At 37.2% G+C, this 22,785-nt stretch overlaps 1 protein-coding gene across 1 annotated transcript; it reads right to left on the reverse strand.

Annotated features, from left to right (window-relative positions):
* Nucleotides 1–5,502: 5,502 nt before the first annotated feature.
* LOC132425753 (alcohol dehydrogenase E chain) lies at nt 5,503–20,542 on the reverse strand. The gene is made up of 9 exons (XM_060012013.1): nt 20,441–20,542; nt 17,427–17,528; nt 16,674–16,812; nt 14,636–14,723; nt 14,319–14,538; nt 12,110–12,370; nt 9,109–9,244; nt 8,002–8,140; nt 5,503–5,772 (listed from the first exon to the last, which is right to left on the reverse strand). Exons 1-9 carry the CDS (start codon nt 20,456–20,458, stop codon nt 5,748–5,750), a joined length of 1,128 nt encoding a protein of 375 aa, XP_059867996.1. The 5' UTR covers nt 20,459–20,542; the 3' UTR covers nt 5,503–5,747.
* Between the last annotated feature and the right edge of the window lie 2,243 nt (nt 20,543–22,785).

Consider the following 22,785-nt stretch of genomic DNA (forward strand, 5'->3'; position numbering starts at 1 on the left):
CAGCAATACTAAATGCTTACATTACCTAAACATATTCTGCTCTTTCATGCTGAGCCCTCTGTCTGGGAAGCCCAATTTTCCTTCTGTCAAACTCCTCTTCATCCTTTCAATTTAGGTATAAATATTTGCTTCTAAGTAACAATCAACATAATCACAGAATGCAAATCTCAGGTTAAACAATGACAATTTCTCTTTTAGGTATTAGTTTTGGATGTACTTGTTATCCTCTCCCCTTCCTTCTTCACTCCCTTCTTTTTCTTCAGAACTATTGGAGAGATGGAGAATAAATGGCTCAGAGACCCTTAAATCTCTCTCACACTCAAAAGTCAACCAGCATATTCTTCAAAGATCTGTTTTTCAATGTCCTTGAAGGAAGGGAAGGTAGCAAATATAAAATAAATGGTCATTGACAGCTCTAAATCTTTTCTGCTATTCATTATAGTTTGAAGACTTTGGAAGGATAACACCAAATGCCTTAGTATTTCCTTCCATTAATGGAGGAGTGTACTTCACTCCAGCTTTTCTTTCACTTCTAATTTTCTGATGCTTGAATTCAGGTGCAAAATGACATAAAGATGAAAAAGACTATAGAAAAGTTCAGTGAAACCAAGAGCTGGTTCTTTGAGAAGAAAAGCAAAATTGACAAACCTTTAGCTAGACTTAACAAGAAAATAAGAGAGGACTCAAATAAATAAAATAAGAAATGAAAGAGGAGACATTGTAACTGATACCACAGAAATACAAAGGATCATAAGAGACTGCTAGGAACAAATGTATGCCAACCAACTGGACAAACTAGAAAGAAATTTTGGGAAACATACTACCTTCCAGGACTAAATCAGGGAGAAATAGAAAATCTGAACAGACTACTTACTAGTAAGGAGATTGAATCAATAATCACAAACCTCCCTACAAACAAAAGTCCAGGACCAGACAACTTCACTGATGAATTCTACCAAACATTCTAAAAAGAATTAATACCAATCCTTCTCAAATTCTCCCCAAAAATAGAAGAGGAGGTAACACTTCCTGATACCAAAATCAGACAAGGATACCACAAGAAAATAAAATTACAGGCCAAGATCCCTGATAAACATAGATGTAAAAATCCTCAACAAAATATTAGTAAACTGAATTCAACAACATATAAAAGGGATCATACACCACAATCAAGTAAAATTTATTCCAGAGATGCAAGGATGGTTCAACATCCTGAACTCAATCAATGTCATATACCACATTAACAAAATGAAAGCTAAAAATCATATAATCATCTCAACAGATGCAGAAAAAACATTTGACAGAATTCAACATCTGCTTATGATACAAGCTCTCAACAAACTGGGTATAGAGGGAACATACCTCAGTAAAGGCCATATATGAGAAGCCCAGCTGACATCATACTCAATAGTGAAAATCTGAAAGCATTTCCTCTAAGATCAGAAACATGACAGGGATGCCCACTCTCGCCACTTTTATTCAGCATGGTATTGGAAGGCCTAGCCAGAGCAATTAGGCAAGAAAAAGAAATAAAAGGCATCCAAATTATAAAAGAAGGAAAACTGTCACTATTTGCAAATGAGGTGATAGTGTATAGAGAAAACCCTAAAGACTCCACCAAAAAAAACCTGTTAGAACTAATAAATAAATTCAGTAAATTTGCAAGATATAAAATCAATATACAGAAATCTGTTGCATTTCTATACACTAATAATGAGTGACAAGAAAGAGAAAGAAAACAATCCCATTTACCTGAAACCAAAAAAGAAGAAAATATAGGCAGTAAGCTCCTTGACATTGAACTTGGTGATAATTTTTTGTATTTGACACCAAAAGCAAAAGCAACAAAAGCAAAAATAAACAAGTGGGACTACATCAAACTAAAAAGCTCTGCACAGGAAAAAGACTATCAATAAAATGAAAAAGCCACCTACTAAATGGAACAAAATATTTGCAAATAATCTATCTGGTATGGTGTTAATATCCAAGATATATAAAAACTCATATAACTCAACAGCAAAAAACCAAACAATTGGATTAAAACTGGGCAGAGAACCTGAAAGACAGTTTTCCAAAGAAGAGCTCCAAATGCCCAACAGACACATGAAAGGATGCTCCATATCATTAGTCATCAGGGAAATGCAAATCAAAACCACAATAAGATACCACCTCACACTTGTTAGAATGGGTATTATCAAAAAGACAAGAAATAACAAGTGCTGGCAGGGATATGGAGAAAAGGGAATGTTTGTACAATGTTGGTGGGAACGTAGAAATTGATGCGGCCACTATGGAAAATAGTATGGAGGTTCCTCAAAAAATTAAAAATAGAACTAGCATATGAGCCAGCAATTCTACTTCTAGGTATATACCTGAAGAAAACAAAAAGCTAACTGGAAAAGATATATCCATCCCCATGTTCACCGCAGCGTTATTTACAATAGCCAAGATATGGAAACAAACTAAATGTCCCGATGAATGGTTAAAGAAGTGGTCTATATATACAATGGAATTTTATTCAGCCATAAAAGAGATGAATACTTGCCACTTGTGACAATATGGATGGACCTCGAGGGCATTATGTTAGGTGAAATAAGTCAGATATAGAAAGACAAATACTGTATGATCTCACTTATATGTGGAATCTAAAAAAAAAAAAAACACAGATACAGAGAACAGAATATTTGCCAAAGGTGGAGGTGCCGGGGGGTGGGCAAAATAGGTGAAGGGAGTCAAAAGGTACAAACTCTCAGTTATTAAAAAAAATCCTGAGGATGTAATGTACAGCATGGAGAATATATTAGTTAATAATATTGTATTGCATATTTGAAAGTTTCTAGGAGACTAAATCGTAAAGGTACTCATCACAAGAAAAAAAAATCAGTGTCAAAAGAAATACTTAAGTCTTCATGTTATTTCCCAATCTCTCTCTCAGCCATGCTGAAACATGGAATTACCTAGGAGATATTCAGTATTTAAATTTAGAATGAACTAAAATTCTTCTTGCTTCAAAGCTGTAGTTATGACCCTTTAAGGCAGTTAGACATCTCCCAAAACACTGTAAATTATTTGTTTATGGTGAGTAGTAGTTTTTTTTTTTTTTTTTAATTTTTGGCTGCGTTGGGTCTTCGTTGCTGCACGCGGGCTTTCTCTAGTTGTGGCGAGCGGGGACTACTCTTCGTTGTGGTGTGCGAGCTTCTCATTGTGGTGGCTTCTCTTGTTGTGGAGCATGGGCTCTAGGCATGCAGGCTTCACTAGTTGTGGCACGCCCTAGAGCACGTGGGCTTCAGTAGTTGTGGCTCGCGGGCTCTAGAGCGCAGGCTCAGTAGTTGTGGCACACAGGCTTAGTTGCTCTGTGGCATGTGGGATCTTCCCAGACCAGGGATTGAACCTGTGTCCCTTGCATTGGCAGGTGGATTCTTAACCACTGCACCACCAGGGAAGTCCTGAGTGGTAGTCTTTAAACATCATTTTTAGATAAGAATTGTCTGATGGTTTCTGACTTGCTTTTGTTCCTAATAAATCTACTGAGTTATTTGTTGACATGGCAAATACCTCAAAGAGCAAGACTGGAAAAGGAAACCAGATGCTTTACTGTCTCTTTGCTCATGTGTTAGTTTTGTTTATGAGTTATTCAGCCACCTCTGGGTTCTTTTGATGACTGTGGTAGGGCTGTGCAAGATGATCTTCTGGCCCTTGGATCCCAAGTGAATGAAATGAGTAAACCAGGTAGACATATATGACAAAAAATTTCATCAAAATGGTGTTTGGCCTCTAGGGCCCCCACTCTAGTTTTATTCTTGCCATACTAATTTTGGTTTCTCTTCCTATGCAATGGTCCATTTCCTGAATGTTTGCTGCGTATTTGACAGATAAATATAATTTGATATACTTCAATAAAATGATCAATTTCACATTTTTGGAGAATACTTAATAGAGGTTATTTGTGCAATAATCAGTTGCTAACAGAATTAAGTAGTCATGTGTCTAAGAATGTAATTATTAAATACATACTTGCTCTTACTCTACTTCAACTTCTGAGTAATTTTTTTTGTGTGTGGTACGCGGGCCTCTCACTGTTGTGGCCTCTCCCGTTGCGGAGCACAGGCTCCGGACGCGCAGGCTCAGCGGCCATGGCTCACGGGCCAGGCCTCTGTGCAACCAGTAGGATTTTATGCCCACTATTGTGACATGGGCATTTAGAACCATCTCTTTTTCCTCTGAATCTCACATTATCAGCACCAATATAAAAACATTGGAGCACCCAGTAACATGGGAACGTGGTGTTCCATGATGTCAGGACAATCTGAAAACTTAGGGACATTCTTAAAGCTCCCCTAACCCTCAATATCTCCTTCAGTATCTTTGACAAAAGAATTAAACTGTTCCCTACATTTACGTGGCACTTCATAGTTGACAAGCCTTTTCACTAGCATCATTCCATCTAATCTTCATGAAGCTGTAATGGGTTGGTAGAGTAATTTTTTAAAACAATGGATAAAATGGGTTTAGAGAGGTTGAGTAATTTACTGAAGGTCACAAATAAGTGGTAGATCACTTGCTCTAAGTCTAGAGTCCTTTCCACAATATCAAACAAATTGTAGACATGGAAACAAATCACACTTTTAAAGATAGCTAAAGCTCCTTCAAGGAATAAGCTTTTCATTACACATTTAGAGATGAAGCTCAAAGTGCAAATCTTCCCCTGAGAAAGCACTAACAAATGGGGACCATAGACTTTCACATGTGCAAAGAATTAATTCCAGGGTTATAGGCTTAAGACATGGTAGTTAATAGAAAAGTTCTAGTTTGAAAAGATTTTTGCAAAAATGTACATCTCTATGTGTATATACATCTACTTAGAAAATCTATTGCTTTGGATGTTTGTGCCATTTCTTAGTTACCCTTTTTACACGCTGTGTCCACAGCTGCTTTATTCCCATCCCTAGACTTCAAGCCACCGTATTATTTTTAATTACCTTATGACTTATTTTCAGTCAATTGTAATAACTAAGATCAGTTAACCAATAAAGTACTTTCTTGAGTAAAAGTTATAGACTTTTGGAATATGGTTCCAAGAGCAGTTCAGTTTTCAGATTTACTCTTCAAACCTCACATTTATCACAGGTAGTATGAAACTGTAGTATAAAAACACTTCCCTTCACCTTAAAAATATGTGACATTTCCCTAAGAAATTCCCTGCACTTAGAAGTTCTGGACCTTCTCCACTTACAAATCTGAGTGTATCCTTTCGCAGACTATGTGTAGTTTTTACTGTAGGGTTTTGCTGCATTTCATAAAAAGGAACATACAGACAGTAGAAGTACAGGTAGAGGACTTGGAGCACAATAGTCCATCACATATATGTTGGGGAATAAGTATCACGAGGACTTTCTCAATGACTAAGGCTTCAAAGACTAAGGGTGGCAAAGATACGAAAAGTGCAGAAACTCAAAAGAAATACCTTTCCTCAGTGGGAAAGATGACACGATTCAACATGAGTAGAATGATTAAGAAGGAGGGTTTATTGGACTCAATTACCCATATGATGGTTCATCTGGCTCTTACTTGAATTTTAAGCATTTGCTTAAAAATGATTTCACATTAATTTTATTTCTTTTGGAAAGCCCCCATGTGTAATTTATTGGTAGTATCTCTGAAGAATAGAATTATTGATGATGTTTGGCTGATGTTTCAGATGATGGAGGAGCCGGAAGACTGCTACAAGTGAAGCCACGTGTATAGTCTCAAAATGTCAGGACGGTACGGACACTGAAACAGAAAATAAAAGATACTAATTGTTTTAATGTTTAGATAATATACACTCTTCCATGTGAGAGTACAAGGAGCACTTGATTTGTCTCTTTGAAAAGCTATCTTTGTTTCCTGCTATTTCATTCCCATCCGTAATGCACTCAAGTCAAGTCAAGTAAAACGTCATCTCATCTTTTCCTGTTGTGTTTTCTCCAACCTGAAGCTCTATTATATCCTGAATATGACTGCCATTTAGGCTTCATTATGTATTAGATTTTGAAAATATAATTTTTGAGATCCCACATGCCTTGTATAATAAGGAATACAAAATAACAATGTGTAATGATATGTTCATGCTGTTGTCACATACTATGTAGATGTTTTTCATGTATTTTATCATTTAAACTTCTACTTAAACAACAATGCTAGGAGGCAGTTTCTAATATTATTTCCATTTTAGCAATTGTAGATACTGAGACTTGGAGAGACTTGCAACTTTCTTTAGATCACACATCTAGTGTGGGATCCTGGGATTTAAATACAAATACAAAGTTGCACAAATTACAAGATGATAGGTAATGTGCCTAAAGGTGCTGATAGTGTAATAAAGTTAAGACCATGTTGAAAGTTTAATAGAGCTTTGATAAAGAAATGTTTAAGGAGACTTAGAAGTAGAAAAAAAAGAATTGATTTGTACTGGGTGAGACTTTATTCTTGGAAAGATCAGAAATGTTACATTTTACTGGAACTAATGTCCTTTCCAAAAACCATCTTCTGATGGGTACTTTAGAAAAAGGTGGTCTTTGTATTTAAAAAATATATATATATATGTGTGTGTGTATATATATAATATATATGAAAAATGTATGTAGATAATTTAGAAAGTAAAGGACAGTATAAAGAAGAAAGTAAAGATAACCTGTAATCCCACAACCCAGAAATAATCAGTGTTAATATTTTCTTGAATTTTGATCAACTTTTTCTAAACATATGCAAGTTTTTATTGCTCTTATTGAAAACTTGGAACCATATTGTATATATAATTTTGTTTTCTCTACTCTATAGCCTAAAATTACATCAGGAGAATTTCCCAATTTAATGAAATCATTTCTTTTTAAATGGCTTCATTGATTTCTAGTACATGTTTGGAATTTATTTAACTATCCCCTTAATGTTAACCTTTGGAATGTTTCCAATTTTTGATATTATAGATGAACATGCTTAAACATATGTATGTTGGCATATCTCATAATTTCTGTAGAATATATTCTCAGAAATGGCATTGCTGGGACATAGGATCTAAGTTTTATTTTTTTGTTTTGTTTTTTTAAGGTTTCTGATACAAATGACCAAACTGCTTTCTAGAAAGGATGTAATCTGGTACTGTTTGGATGCTAGTTTCTTTCCTTCCTCAATAATATTTATCAGACTAAGTGCCTAGTATGTGTTATGTGTATGGGTGCTAAAGAAACATTGTTTAAAATTGAAAACCTCATGAGAAGAAGGGTGAAGCTGCAGAAAAAGCAGGGACTATGGAACAAGAAGGGGAGAGTTAGGTAAAACTGCCTATTATTAATTGTGCCCCATATATAAATGCAAATGATAAAATTCTTCTTTTTAGGTGGTTGTAAAAGTTAAACGTTAGAGGTGGAAAATGGAACTGGCTTGTTTTCCTAAGCTTTGAAGAACACGTAAGATTTAAAGATTTAAAATAGATTATGTACCCTTCCTCTTTGCAATAATTTTTATTTGTGAAAAATTCTTTGTAAATGGAAAAAAGGAATAACAATAATAGCATTTTAATGAAGAAAGTAATATCTGTATAGAAAATAATGCCTATATAGCTCCACCAGCTCCCATAATGAGTTTTGGGGATGTCTTGAATGTAATTTAAATTTATAGCTATTAATAGTCAGCCGTTTTAGGTGGCTAGGCAGGGGCTGCAGTAACTCCATGTTATAATATGACTGTGTGTCTCATTCTTTTTCCTTGCAAAGGTAAGAGTTCTCTTGTAAAGAAGGCAGAGGGCTCTGATCATTCAGATTTACTGTGACCAACATAATTTGGCTTCAACAAAACAGGCAGTGCAAAGCATTTAGCTTCTCACAACATGATCTTAAGTGTCCTACATGCAAAGATTGAACTGGGAATGGAAAACCAAGGTACTGCACCCTTGCTTTCTCTCATCCTTCTACCTTTTTTTCTCTGTTAGTCAAACCGCACCATGAAAAGAAACTTAAAGTCTACCTCTTTCCTGAGCGAAGCAGGTCAAATCCTTCATTTATTTTTTCAAAGGGTAAAACATGGGTTATTAATGGATCCAGTGGAAACTTCTTAGCCATAAAATCAGCCACAAGTTTGGGGACAGAATCTTTACTTTTAAAGCCTGAAAAGGAAGTGACATCAATGTTAGATTCAGCCAGATATGAGGAGAATTGGAGAGGAGACTTTCCACATAGAATTTAAATGAAAGTTTATAAAGTGTCCACAGACTACTATTACTGAGGTTAAGAAGAGATGGTGTGTTTCAATATCCTTTTGCGGTGGTTTGACTTTTTAATACAATCTCTCCAAACAAACTAGGGTCCTTGGTTATTAGTTCTCTCATAGAGAAATTATAGTACAGATGGTTATTCTCAAAGTGAAGAAGAAGATTTAACAATTGTCTAAATTGGGGCAGTGAGTGCAGACATAGATTATCGCTGTGGATTTCCTGGATCCTCCTAGGTATTTCAGTGCATTGTGCAGTCACAAGTATCAAAGGAGATGATGCTGAAAGATCCTTGTTTGTTTATGGGGACTCCATTAAAGTCTATCTTGGGACTTTCTGTGTGCATTAGTTCCACATCTAGTTGATTTGGAACCTATAGATACAAAGGAACTTTAGTTTATTTTTAAACTACATTGCGTTTTATTTTTTTAATTAATTAATTAATTAATTTTGGCTGTGTTGGGTCTTTGTTGTTGCGCGCGGGCTTTCTCTAGTTGCGGTGAGCGGGGGCTACTCTTCGTTTCGGTGTGCGGGCTTCTCATTGTGGTGGCTTCTCTTGTTGCAGAGCACAGGCTCTAGGCGCACAGGCTTCAGTAATTGTGGCATGCGGGCTCAGTTGTGGCTCACAGGCTCTAGAGCACAGGCTCAGTAGTTGTGGGGCACGGGCTTAGTTGCTCCGTGGCATGTGGGATCTTCCTGGACCAGGGATCAAACCCATGTCCCCTGCATTGGCAGGTGGATTATTAACCACTGCACCACCAGAGAAGTCCCTACACTGCATTTTAAAACCTGGCCTTGTCACTTGTAAAAAGGAAGAAATCCTGACGTTAGTAAGAATTTGGCCCTCAAGCCTAACTACGTACCACCAAAAACAGCTCCTTTCCAGGTACGTCCAGTCAACAGCAACATGGGGTTCATAGGGAGATTTTCGGCACTAGAAGCTATTCCTACAATGACGCTTACTCCATATGCTTCTTGACAGCACAACAAGGCAGCCATCTGGAATAAAATTAATATGTAGCATCATTAAAGTGGATTTTCTGGTAGTCCCAACTTATGATACACGGTATCGTGTAATATGGATCTAGCTAAATTGTGTGTGTGTGGCGGGAGGAGATTATGCCTTTTTCTTCATTCCCCATTATTTCCTAAAGCCACTAGGTGTGGCTTTAGAAAGTGCCCAGAAAATGTTTTTGAGTGAGACAACAGATGAATGAATTTGTATGTTTGTATGTACTTAAGTCTTCTTTAGAAAATAATAAAGTGGCAAATCTCATTACATATATGTAATCTGATTCCTCAAATAAAGGTAATGTTTATCATCACATGACCCCTGGGCAATCTGAGTTAGTTAACTCATTCTTCATTTACTTATTAAGATATTTTGAACTCAGTACTTTGAACCAGGTATTTTGATGGTGAACCAGATACAAGGTCAATTACATCATCAACATTTCTCTCTTTCCCACTTCACAGTCTCCCTTTTTAATGGATCCCCATTTCTACCGCCCATTTCTAGTGGACACTTTTTTCTTAATTTATGTACTTTATTTTTTTACAGTTTTGTTGAAGTATGATTGACAAATAAAAATTGTTTATTTTTAGGTTGTACAATGTGATTTTTTAGGGTGAACAATGTGATTATTTAATATACCATGTGAAATGATTACCACAATCAAGTTAATTCACATTCATCACCTCACATAGCTACTACCTTTTTTTGTAGTGAGAACATCTGAGATCTACTCTCTTAGCAAATTTGAAGTATACAGTATAGTAGTATTAACTATAATAACCATGCTGTACATGGAAGTCTCCAGAACTTACTCATAACTAAAAGTTTGTACTCTTTGACATCTACCCATTATTCCTCCCCCACTCCTCCAGACCCTGGCCACCACTGTTCTACTCAGTGGTTCTAAGAATTTGATTTTTTTAGTTTCCACATGTAAGAGAGGTCATATAATATTTGTCTTTCTGTGTCTGCCTTATTTCACTTTGCATAATGTCCTGCGGGTTATTCCATGTTGTTGCAAATGGCAGGACTTCTTTTTTATGGCTGAATAATACTCATTCATATGAATTATATTATTGAATATATTATTGAATAGAATATATATGAATATATATATTATATATACATCACAATTTCTTTATCTGTTCATCCATCAATGGACATTTAGGTTGTTTCCATATCTTGGCTATTATGAATAATGCTGCAGTGAACATGGGGGTGCAGATAGTGATTTCTATATTCTTTGGATATATACCCAGAAGTGGGATTGCTGGATCATATGGTAGTTCTATCTTAAATTTTTGGAGGAACCTTTATACTGCTTTTCATAATGGCTGTACCAATTTTACATTCCCACCAACAGTGCACAAAATTCCCTTTTCTCCACACAATCTCCAACACTTGTTATTGCTTGTCTTTTGATAATAGCCACTCTAACAGGTATGAGGTAATATCTCTTTGTGGTTCTGATTTGCATTTCCCTGGTGATTAATGATGTTGAGCACCTTTCCATATCATTGTTGACCTAAAATGGGCATGTTTTAAATGTGCTTTTAACTCCTGTGTGACTTTACTTTAAACTACACCTATTACTCTGGAACTTGAAAAGAAAGCCTTTCCCCTCCAGTCAGGTTTTTAAGCAGGTTTGCAGTAAGAAAGTCATTTAGGATCCCCCCTGAAATATATAATTATCAGTCCTTTGATTTTGGAGTATGACATTTGGAAGACCAGAGAACTTTAGAACATGTGGCTATCAGACATTTAAAACAGTCCAATTCCACAAGAGAAAATGGAGGGGAAACCATAGAAAAATGGCCTACGGAGAAAGGCTAGAGCCTTGGAAAAAGTTGGATTGTATTGGAACTTCAGTCATCTATGGCATATTGTCCCAGGTCAAGGCTGAAAAGAGCTTTACTCTTTAGGTGCTGCTTCTTACTACCAACACTGCTGGGCTGGGACTTACTGGAGAACCTTAAAAGGGGGCTTTTTTTTGTTGGTCTCTGGGGGTGTTTTCATTAGGATTCTAGAGAATTCTGGTTAGGTGAAATGTAGCTAGGAATGTGTTCTCTGTTGCAATTGATAATTGTAATTATTTGAAAGTAATATGTATATTTTAAAGATGATGTAAGTGCTGCAAGATTGCAAACAGTACTGTACGTTGATGACCCCAGCTGACATTTATTAATAAGAGCTTGCTACTGACAGGTGGCACGTGCTAAGTATTTTACATGTTTATCTCACTTAATCCAGAAACAACACTATGAGATACATATCACTTAAATTTTTTGGGTGGAAAAACCTGTTGACTTTTTAAAGTATTCAGTTCAACACACAGATTCGGATGCATATTATGTACCAGGCACTGTGCTGCGTGCTGTGGTAAAACAGGGCATATTTTCTGTTAATAAAATGATACAGAGCCTAAAGTTGCTCATTTTTTTCTTTTGGCCAAAATATGATATCCATTAAAACCTATAAAAATCATCAAACCATTTTTTGTTAAGAACGTGGGGGAAAAATCAAACTTGCCAACTTGAAACCAGAATTTATATTCTTTATATTGACTTGAGGTTGAATTTTTTGAACTAAAAATTAAAATAAATTTATGATGGCTCAATAAAAAAACCCTCTTCTGTCTCTAAAAAGGAAATAATACTTGTGACAGTTATATGTAACTGATGGAATGAGATTCCTCATAATAATAATTAAGCAATCCAGGTAACAAATAGGAGATGGAAAATTGCCATAGTTTAAAAAATATTCTTTATATATAATGTTTATATTCTGCTGCATAAAAGTAGACTCTAGAATGCAGAAGCTGATGTCTCAAGGCATTTCAGGGTACATACCATGGTGTCAAAACGACCGATGACTTCAAATGAAAAATCCACACCTCCACCACTCATTTCCTTCAGCACCTCCTGGATGGGTTTCTCATAGTCCCGAGGGTTGATGCACTCAGTGGCACCCACCTCTTTGGCCTTTACAAATTTGTCTTTGTTGATGTCCACTGCGATGATCCTGGCTGCTCCAGCTGCCTTACAGCCTATGATAACAGACAGACCAACTCCTCCGAGGCCAAACACGGCACAGGTGGAGGCCTGGGTGACCTGTGTTTTCAGAAAATGCAAATACAGATTAATGGCTGTTAGAAAGAGCCTAAATTGTATAAAGTGCCATGCTTTTCCCTTGTCAGGAGCGACTCAAACTATGTCCATCTGTTTTCAAAACTTCTTTTGGCTTCAGCTGCTTCATGTTTAAAATGAAGGGGTTGAATTAGATCAGTGGTTCTCAAATTTTGCTAGACATAAGACTCACCTGGGGAGCTTTGAAAAAAAATCCCAACACCCAGGTCACAGCCCATAAGCAATTAAATCAGACTCTCTGCAGGTGAGACCAAGTCTCCAGGTGACTCCAATGGGAAACCCAAGCTGGGAGCCAGTGGACTGGATGATCTTTGAGCTCTAAATGCTAGTGACCCCCTCTTAAAGAGAATCTATTGATAGCCAGCTTCAGTCCATCACACATACACAAACACAATTTTGGGGAAATTAAATAATAAGTAGAAGAGAGGAGACTGAAAAAAAATAATCCAATTGAACCCTCAATAATTAACTCCTTGTTTCATTAACTTTCAGTAGTCATGAGCAGTATAATGAGAGCAGAAATTATCGGTGAAGCATAGAAGAGTTATCCTCGGCTTAAAGCAAACTTAACAACAGGGGAAGTTGAACAGGTAAGTTTAAGATAATACTGCTTGGGACCAGTGTGCTCTGAGTGGGTCTTTATGTCTGCTTTTTAAAATACACTAATGAAGAATAATGCAATGAAAAGCTAGTCTGTACTTTAATAATGGATGAAATTCATCATCACAAGTGTTTCTTGGCTTCTGTGTGTAGGTTCAGTTGGACCACCTGCTCAGATGAGGCAATTGCACAAGGGACTTAGTGCTAGGCTCACAGAAATTTGGAAAACACGTGCTCTCAATTGTTTAACTTGCCTAAGGAACTGTTTAATAAACCTAATCTGCTACAGTTAGCCTTCAGTGTGGGTGAAATGTTCCTCCTGTCCCAAGTAAACATTCTGTGGGGCACAGCACCACTTTTTTACCTTAGAAAAACATAAGGCTTGTGATTGTGATTTAAAAGTGCTGGTAATTATGTATTATGGTTTATGATTCAGCAGGAATTTTGAGAAAGAAGCTAGTCACAGCTGTCGTATTAACCAGTTGTGAGATTTTGGGCAAATAGCTCTATGTCTCTGGACCTGAGTTTCATAAAATGAAAGGATACTACTAGATTTCCAGCCTTTTGGGAAGAGGAGCCTTTAAAGAATTTCTCCTTAAAATCTACCACTTCTGAAGTGTGTGTGTGTGTGTGTGTGTGTGTGTATGTGTGTGTGTGTGTGTGTATTTGTGGCAGGGGTGGAGGTATAGCAGTGGAATAAATGCTTCATGCATCATTGAAGCTTCATTGCTTTCCTCGTAGAGATCCGTAGAGCGGGTATGTTGGCGACCCTCAGTTTGGAAGTATATCGGAATATCAGGTAAGGCTTTGAAATCTACTGTTGGTCATAATTCTGGGAGTAGAAGATCCATGGACTAGATACTCCTCAAAGGCAACGCCTTCATTTCATTTACTTTTCCTGACGCAGAACTTAGTGGAAACTGCTGTGTATGGCTCATGTTGGTGCTAACTACAAAATGAATGACAAAACGAGCTCCCAGCTCTAAAATTTAGTAATCCCATAGAAAAACACATGTAGAAGAATAATTATTGAAAACATCTTTACTTTCTCTTAGTTAATTATCAACAGCTTTTCATTTGTGATTAACAGACAAATTTTCTAGGATGCGCTCTCAATTCCTTCTGAGGGCATTTTCTACTTATAATCAACAGGCTCGATTCTATGGAGCATGTCAATATTATTACGGTGGTGGGGGGAGAAGCTACCAGTAAATCTGTGTAGCATGATCTCTGATTCCTGTGAGAAGCTGCTCTCCTTTTAGCTCCTGACAGTCTGAGTGTAGCTGGTTTTATCACCCATTGTAATTCCTACCTTGGCAACTTTGACCGCAGACCCATAACCAGTAGAAAATCCACAGCCAATGAGACAGACTTTCTCCAGCGGTGAGTCTGCATCAATCTTGGCCACCGACATCTCATCCACCACTGTGTACTGAGTGAAGGTGCTGGTGCCGATGAAATGGTAGACGGGCTTCCCTCTGCAGGTGAACCTGCTGGTACCATCCATAAGGGTCCCCCGAGGCTTGGTCATACTGGTCAGTGCAACACACAGGCACATGAGGGTATGAGACAGGAGTATAACTGATGTGCAAATTCCTTGGCTGCATAAGGAGAGTATCAGAAACTTACCTGTTTTTCAGGCAGAAATTGCCTTCCGGGTGTTTACAAACACTGCACTTTCCACACTGGGGAACAAAGAGTGGGATGACTTTATCACCTGGGGAAGGGGGTAAAACAAATTCTTCTTAAATTTCTACCCAGGAATTAATAGAGCTAGAGCTTAGAACTTACGCATATGCATTAGAGGCACTTGACTTTGAAAAGTCTCCAACAATAGGGTCCAGTCAGCACTATGTCTTGGTCATTGCCTGCCAGCATCGTTACCAGTTTGGGTTTATATATGCCTGAAGATGCCCAAAGAAAATGCAAATGTGGAAACCAACATGGATTTTTAGAAGTGGTTCCACTGTGTTGATAGTTATCTTTTATTGTGTGCCCTTTCTCTTGGGGATTTTATATGTATCATCTCATTTAATCCTTAATAATTAAAACAAATATTCTCACTGTAAGTGTAAATATAAATTTAAGTTGTGAGCAGGCTGCCATAGTTCCACTAGATGATCCAGTATTTTGTAATAGTTTGGGATACAATAGCAATGAGAATCTCAACAACTATTTCTTGGCTTTTCAAAGTGATTATGCTTATCTCTACTATGAAATGAGTCCTTTAAAAAATTCTTTTTTAAGGAAAACAAACAAAAATAGGACACATAAGAATTTAAGAAATGCTTTTGAAAACCTCAACCCTCAATAATAAGTTAGACACTTTCTTTTAGGATAAGAACTGACTTTCCAATGTTTGTAGCTGATAATTTGTGAATAGTTCATTTTTACTGCTATGGTGGAGGGAGCAGGGGTGAAAAGTAGGGGTGTTGGGCTTCCCTGGTGGTGCAGTGGTTGAGAGTCCGCCTGCCGATGCAGGGGACACAGGTTCATGCCCCGGTCCGGGAAGATCCCACATGCTGCAGAGCGGCTGGGCACGTGAGCCATGGCTGCTGAGCCTGCGTGTCCGGAGCCTGTGCTCGGCAATGGGAGAGGCCACAGCAGTGAGAGGCCCGCGTACCGCAAAAAAAAAAAAAAAAGTAGGGGTGTCATTTATTATTAATAGATTTCTAACTAAAGGAAATACTGAGAGCTGAAACTCAAACCAGACAACTGATTTTATTATTTTCTGTTCATAGGTCAATTAAGTATTTGGTGAGCAGGGAGGTCAAATCTACTGGCTAAAGTGATTTTTTAGAATTAAAAATATTTATTTTTAATCATCTATACTACTTATCCAAAAGACTCAGAAAGATAACATTTAACAGATAAACTTTATATGAGATGATAGCGTGGAAATTTTCTGTTTATTCACAGTTTACCTCTAAAAATATTTATCTGTATTAATACACAATAATATTAGGATACAATAAATATTAAAGAAAAATAGTACTTGGTAACCAGTCACATTTAATCATGGTTAAAGGTAATAAAACAGATATTGTTTATGGCAGGATGCCTTCTGCTAGTTCTCTTTCATTTCCTGCCAACTAGTCTGTTTCGTTCATTCCGTGTTCAGGAAAGAAGGCCATATTGGAAGGGGAAATCAGTGAATGGACTCCACTTCCCACCTGAGAAGAGATAATGTTGATTCAGTCGTGGCCTCACAATCCCCATTGTGTGAAGTCAGTACAGAACAGGTTCCATACACTGATCTAGAGGCTCAGGACACAGACATGTTTTTTCCCTTGTCTCATCTGTAGTTTAATTTGGACCTGATAGAAGACAATGCTTAGCAACACTAAAATGGGAATTAATTCATTATGAACTCCACCCTGGCAGGCACTGGGTCTTTTTTGATCCTCATATATTCCCTGGATCTAACATGGTGGCTGACATCTAGCAGGTCCTCAAGAAATACTTGCTGAAGGAGAGAATACAGGAGTGCATGGATGCATACATGCCTGAGACAGGCAGGGAGGGAGGAAAGGAAGAGACCTCCAGTCAAGTCCTAGCTCAGCCTTGAGCAAGTTCTTTCATCTCTTATTACTTCAGTGTCATCATCCAGGCTGGATCATCTTGGGGTCCCGAACCAAAGCACATTCCCCAACTGTGAATTCTGTACCTGGTTTTACCGTAGTCACCCCTTCTCCTATGCTCTCCACAATGCCGGCTGCCTCGTGGCCTATGATCGCAGGAAGAGGTGTGACCAAAGATCCATTAATCGCATGGTCATCTGAGCGACAGACTCCTGTGGCCACCACCTACAGGGTAAAGGGAGGATGATTAGATTCAGAAAAGATTGTGACCCTCACTCAGATGGACTTAACATACCCAGTTTCCTGAATTTGCGCTTAAGAGTTTTCACTGATAATTCCTACCCTTCCCAAATACAGATTCAATTTATACCCAAGATTATTCAGCCTAAAACCCTCCTCTACTTTCCTTTCATGCATTAAACAATTTGGAATAATCTGTGAAATAATTGTTTCTGAAATAGTTAAGTCATATAATATACAAGGAGGCAATCTTTTGTATAGAAGTAGGAAATGCAGATTAGCACCAAGAAAATAGTTACTTAAATGCTACCATCTAATGCTAATTGATTTAAAATCTGGATATATATTCCTTTGCACCTATTTTTCTGTATTAACACATAAATTCTTTTTTATTTTACTAGGTTTATACTGTATATACTCTTTGGTCTCTTTTTAAAAAATTTAACAATTTATACTTACAACTTTCCTTGGCAACGAATGTAATTCCACTGTCTGGATAACCATATGAAAAGTGCCTCTTAATGGATTTTGGTTATTTTCATTGTTACTCTCTGAAATTTTTAAACCTAAGATTAAATAGAAATGGAAGAAAGTTTTACCTTAATACGAACTTCATAGGCCTTAGGGGGTGCAACCTCCACCTCCTCAATGGAAAATGGTTTTTTGAGCTCCCATAGCACAGCTGCTTTGCATTTTATTACCTGAAAATTGAACAGAAAGATGATACCAGTTTTTCCCCACCCTTGAAGTCAGGGATTGTGTCTTTTACCTTTTTACGTGCAATATCTAGCCCCATGTCTAGAAACTAACATTGTTCCACAGAAATGAAAACCTTTGATTTGCAAAAAGAATAATAGTACCTCTTTATAAAAATGTGTAAAGCAATACCACAAGGAAAGAGAAACAGAATTAACTATAGTGAGACACTGAGATAAAATGGAATATATTCTTTTATGAAGAAAGAACACCATAGGTTTCTTTTTTTTCCTCTAAGGATTGTTTTTTGCTTCTATTTCCTAATGCAGTCCTGAAATTGGTTGTTTACCCAAAACTATTGGCTCGTACGTGAAGTTCTAAATCACTATCACTTTGCTGACAGATTCAGTGTCTGTTCACATGATACTGATTTCTCCCTTGCTCAGTTCTCCACTTAAGCCAAAATGATCTGACTTTATGATTCCAGTTATGGACTTGCCTCCCTGCCTAGGGTTTCTCTCTATATATTTGCCTGTTCCTTTGATTTTCTCTCTACACTTGTTCTATGTGCTATTTGTTTGCATCACTTATTTGAAAGTTAGCTTTGGCAGCTCTGTTTTGTTATATAATTTATGTATAGGGATTTCTTCCAGATTACGCTTGAGCCCAAAATTGTAGAGGTTAAAACTCTACACACACACAACACACACACACACACACACACACACACACACACACGCTTGTATTTAAAAATGGGACAACTGTGTATTTGACTTTCTAGCTAGCATAGCTTACTTACAGGTGTTCTTACAAATAAAAGTTGAACACATTTTTAGTGCTTGGGAATGTAGTATAAGACTTGTATTCATTTTTGCAAAGCTTGTATAGTTGACAGTTTTTTTCTAGAGAGAATTAACATATTGCAAATACGATAAAAATTCAATTGAAATTTATCTGATAATTTATTTTCATTATTTGTATGCCAAATCCTTCTACTTTGCAAAGTGTTTGTCATGGTCAATTCCACAATAAATATAAGAGTACTTGGAAATAATACACTAACGGTAGATAGGTGTTGATTATTGGGTGCCAATGATGTAGCAGGCACAAGTGGCTGTGCTGGGTGAGTTCTTGATACATGTTTGACTTTTAAACTTTATAGGGCAGTATTATTGAATTATTAGTCTTATTTTACAGATGAAAAGATTGAGGCTCAACTGATTTAGTAATTGACTAAACACTTCTCCCAGAATCACAAAGCTGGGTGTCCAAAGAATTAACATCATTTTATCTTTTCACTACTTGATGGTAGTAAAAGATTAACAAAAGGTTAGAGGTTAGATAGCAATAACAGCAATAATAGCAGTGACTGGTATTTATTAAATTATTTCTATGTACCAGGCACTATTTTCAATGCTTTCCAGTAGGAAAAAACTTAATATGAATTTATTAAATTCTCACAACCACCTTATGAAAGTAGGTATTATTATTGTTGCCATTTAGCATTTGAAGAACATACAATGCAGGAAGGGTAAACATAAATGAAGTGTTATTGTAGCTAAAAGTTATTGATGTTGCACCTGAGGACTGAGAATTGATTGCCTATAATTTATAATTATCATTAATACATTTGGTTTACCCTTTTGATCTCTGAACTCTTTCAAGCTGAGTTTTGGAAAATTTAGTTTTTCTTTTTCTTTACTATTCTTCATTTGAAATGTAATATGCCACTGTAAATGCTCATCAGTAATGGATGAAAATAAAGTTAGAATAAAAAAACTGACAATTGGTTACCCATAAGATTTCCAACCAATCTCATTGATATAGGCCTTTTTTGTGTCACACAGTGTGCGTAGAAACCTCAGAATCTTTCAGTTGAGTCATCATAGCAAGATATTATATTGTGCAATCAACTCCTAATACAGCAAACCTACTGGAAACAGTTACACAGGCTTTTGCCGTGAAGAAGTTAAACAACATGAATTGATTGTATTGAATAACCACATGTATTTCTCTTCACCTGTAAGCACATTGAACAAATAAACATGAATCTATGGAAGACTTAGAACCAAGTATCTCTGTTCCCAGTGCTAAGAAGTGGTTCAAACTGTATCAGTATTAACTTTTTTTTTTTTTTAAATCACATTGACTTTTACATGAAGAAGATGTCGTTCTTTAGCAGTGGTCCCCAACGTTTTGGCACCAGGGACTGGTTTCGCGGAAGATAATTTTTCCACGGACCGGGGGGTGGGGGAAGGGGGATGGTTTAGGGGGTAATTCGAGCGATGGGGACCAGCAGATGAAGCTTCACTGGCTGGCCTGCCTTTCACCTTCTGCTGTGAGGCCAGGTTTCTAAGCAGCCCAGGGGTTGGGGACAACTGTTCTATAGGATTTCTATGGAAATTTCCTGAATTGTGCCATAATAGGACCCTTTTAAATCAGAATTTGCATGTTGATGTTGGTTTGTTTAGTCTTGATTGTTCTAATGCTTTGAGATCAATAAAAGTTTTATCACACTTAAGTTTCCTGTACTCATAAAAAGAATATGATTATAAAGAATAGCATTCATATTATGGTATCTTAACATAAAGATAACTTCTTGATAAAAACATTTCATTTCTAACTTTAGACTTGAAAATTACTCATGATTGGATGTACTACTTCACATTTATTTAATATATGAAATATAGACTGTAATAGGTATAATGCTATACATTTTGTTAAAGATATTTAGGTATTGCCCATCTCTTGTAGTTTAATATACCTTGTATATCGAAGCCTATATTCTATGTTGTATTTCAGTATATATTATTTCTAATTTATATATTAATTTTAAGTTATTCATTAAATACTGTATCTCTTTGTGTATTATATTAATTAGAATATAATTCCAAAAGTAAAAAATAAATTGCCTTACTTTTCCTGCTGTACTCATGTTTCTGCTTTCTCTGCAGGCCAGGAGACGTGAATTCTTACAGACTCTTCCCTGCTTAAGTATGTACAACAGATATATTGCACAGATTATTGTTTGCTTGGATAATGCCCAATTCTACACATGTGATCTGGGATCTTTAAGCCCCTCCCATCAGCTTATTTTTGACCAAGTCAAATCAGGAAGAACAGTGCACTCGAACACTGACTTTGTTTGCAATATGCTAATTTCAGGTAACATCTTGATTTCATCAGGTTAAATATTTCCCTAGATATATCTTTTTCCTGGATTACGTATTTCTCTTCTCTCAGTCCCACACAGGGTGTTCAGAGTTCTGTTTTCCCTTTGTGTGAACTAAGCTCCAACTTCTAATCCACATAATGCAGTTAGCAAGGCGGAGGAGTAAGAAAGCAGCACAAATGCCTTAGGACGGAGAGAGTTACAAGCCTGAGGAATGTGTTTGCTTCAGCACTCTCCTCCTCTTCACAGCAGAGAAGCCAGACACCAGTCAGTGACAGCAAAGGTGCTCACTGTTTCTGGCATTCCTGCTCCACTCAATACCAATTAGCACTGGCTGGGAACTTCCCTGTTCCAGACACTCAGCTGGGTACCGTGGGGTGACAATGATGGATAAGAGATGGCCTCTACTCATGCCAGGAGGCATTATGAGGCAGTGGTTATAGCATGACCTTGGATTTGAGCAGACCCTATCCTTACTAGCTGCGTGAACTTGGTCTTGTTATTTAACTGTCCTTGGCCTTAGTTTCCTTATCTGTAAAATGAGGATGAATAGTAGTGCCACCTGAAAAGGTTGTTTGATGGACAAATGAGTTAATCCTTTTAAAGCACTTAGGGGGCCTGACACACAGGACAGCCTTTAATAAGTGTTAGCTACAATGATCATCCATAAAAGTAAACTCACAATCTATGGGGGAAAAAGACACAGGCAACCAAGTCAGACCATCTGTGATGTTCTATATCAGAGGGAGGGCGTTCTGACCGAAGGACTCAGAGGAGGCTTTGTAGAGAGAAGACATTTAGGATAGAAACTAAATAATGATCATTTTGACAATTAGTCAAGAAAACTCCTGTGCATTTCCATTGTCCTTTGTTCAGTGAGTATGAGAAAGAGTTTGATTTTTAATAAATCTCAAGTCTTTTACCAGCACTTGGAGGACATAGTGCATTCAACTACTTAATTAGATTTAGTCTGTCAACATGTATATGTTAACAGAAAGGGTATGTTTCTCTGGAATTGTCAAGGGAACAACACTATTGTCTGTTTCCAACTTTACTTATGCAGGTGTAGAAAGTCATACTAGGGTTGCGCTATATCCACCAAGAGGAGAGGCAAGAAAGGTCTTCCATCTCACTGTGGTCTTATAATCATTGAGTAGGCGCCACTTCTAAGGAATGGCCACCACCCAGCTCTCACCCACCTTAACTTGTGGAGGAGAGCAGTGCAAAGAAAGGGAGTCTGACCACTTTTCAGAGATTCTGGATGGTATCAAGGGGCTGATATGTCCTAACCAATTTGAAAGACTCATGGGATTCGTGTGTTTATAGGATAATGGAAGGATAGGGTATCAGGAATAATGTAAGATACAAATTTACAGGAAGCTAATGGCCACCATTAATTGAGCACCTACTATGCTTCCAGAACTCTACTGGGAGTTTTTCCTACATTCTCATATACAATCCTCAGAGCAATCCTACAAGGAAGATACTACTATTATTCCTATTTTACAGATGAGATAAGAGAAGCTCAGAAATTATACATCCCTAAATATCCTTTCTAAGTCAGAAATATTGGCTTCAAGAACATCAAGATACTCAGGCTGATGTTAATAAGTTAGGGTATGAATATAACAGGCAATCACATAAGCGTCAAAGGACAAGAAGTGAATGGTATGCCCTGAAAAAGCGAAATTTCAGGGCTAACTGACTATTTCATATCTTTGATTCCCTCTCCCTCTCTTTCTCTCTCACTCTCTCTTTCTCTCTCAGAACATAGCTTGGCCGTAAGTCTTCTATCTTTTGACTAAAGTCTCTCCATCAAGCAGTTGGGTCAGGTGTTATCTTAGTCTGTCTGGGCCGCTATAACAAAAATATCATAGACTGGGTAGTTTAAACAATAAACATTTATTTTTCATAGTTCTGGGGGCTGGGGAGTCCAAGGTCAAGGTGCTGACGGATTCTGTGTCTGGTGAGAGCCTACTTCCTGTTCATAGATGGCCGTCTTTTCAATGTGTCCTCACATGGTGAAAGGAGCAAGGGAGTGCTCTAGGGCCTCTTTTATAAGGGCACTAATCTCACTCACGAGGGCTCCA

Source organism: Delphinus delphis, chromosome 5 (assembly GCF_949987515.2).
Source record: "Delphinus delphis chromosome 5, mDelDel1.2, whole genome shotgun sequence".
NCBI lineage: Eukaryota > Metazoa > Chordata > Mammalia > Artiodactyla > Delphinidae > Delphinus > Delphinus delphis.

What these genes read in the sequence shown, in the direction of transcription:
- LOC132425753 (XM_060012013.1), bottom strand. An exon ending in CTGCGGTCAAAGTTGCCAAG is followed by an intron (nt 12,371 to 14,318) that starts GTAGGAATTACA and finishes CTGAAAACACAG; the next exon opens with GTCACCCAGGCCTCCACCTG. An exon ending in TCGGTCGTTTTGACACCATG is followed by an intron (nt 9,245 to 12,109) that starts GTATGTACCCTG and finishes ATTTTATTCCAG; the next exon opens with ATGGCTGCCTTGTTGTGCTG.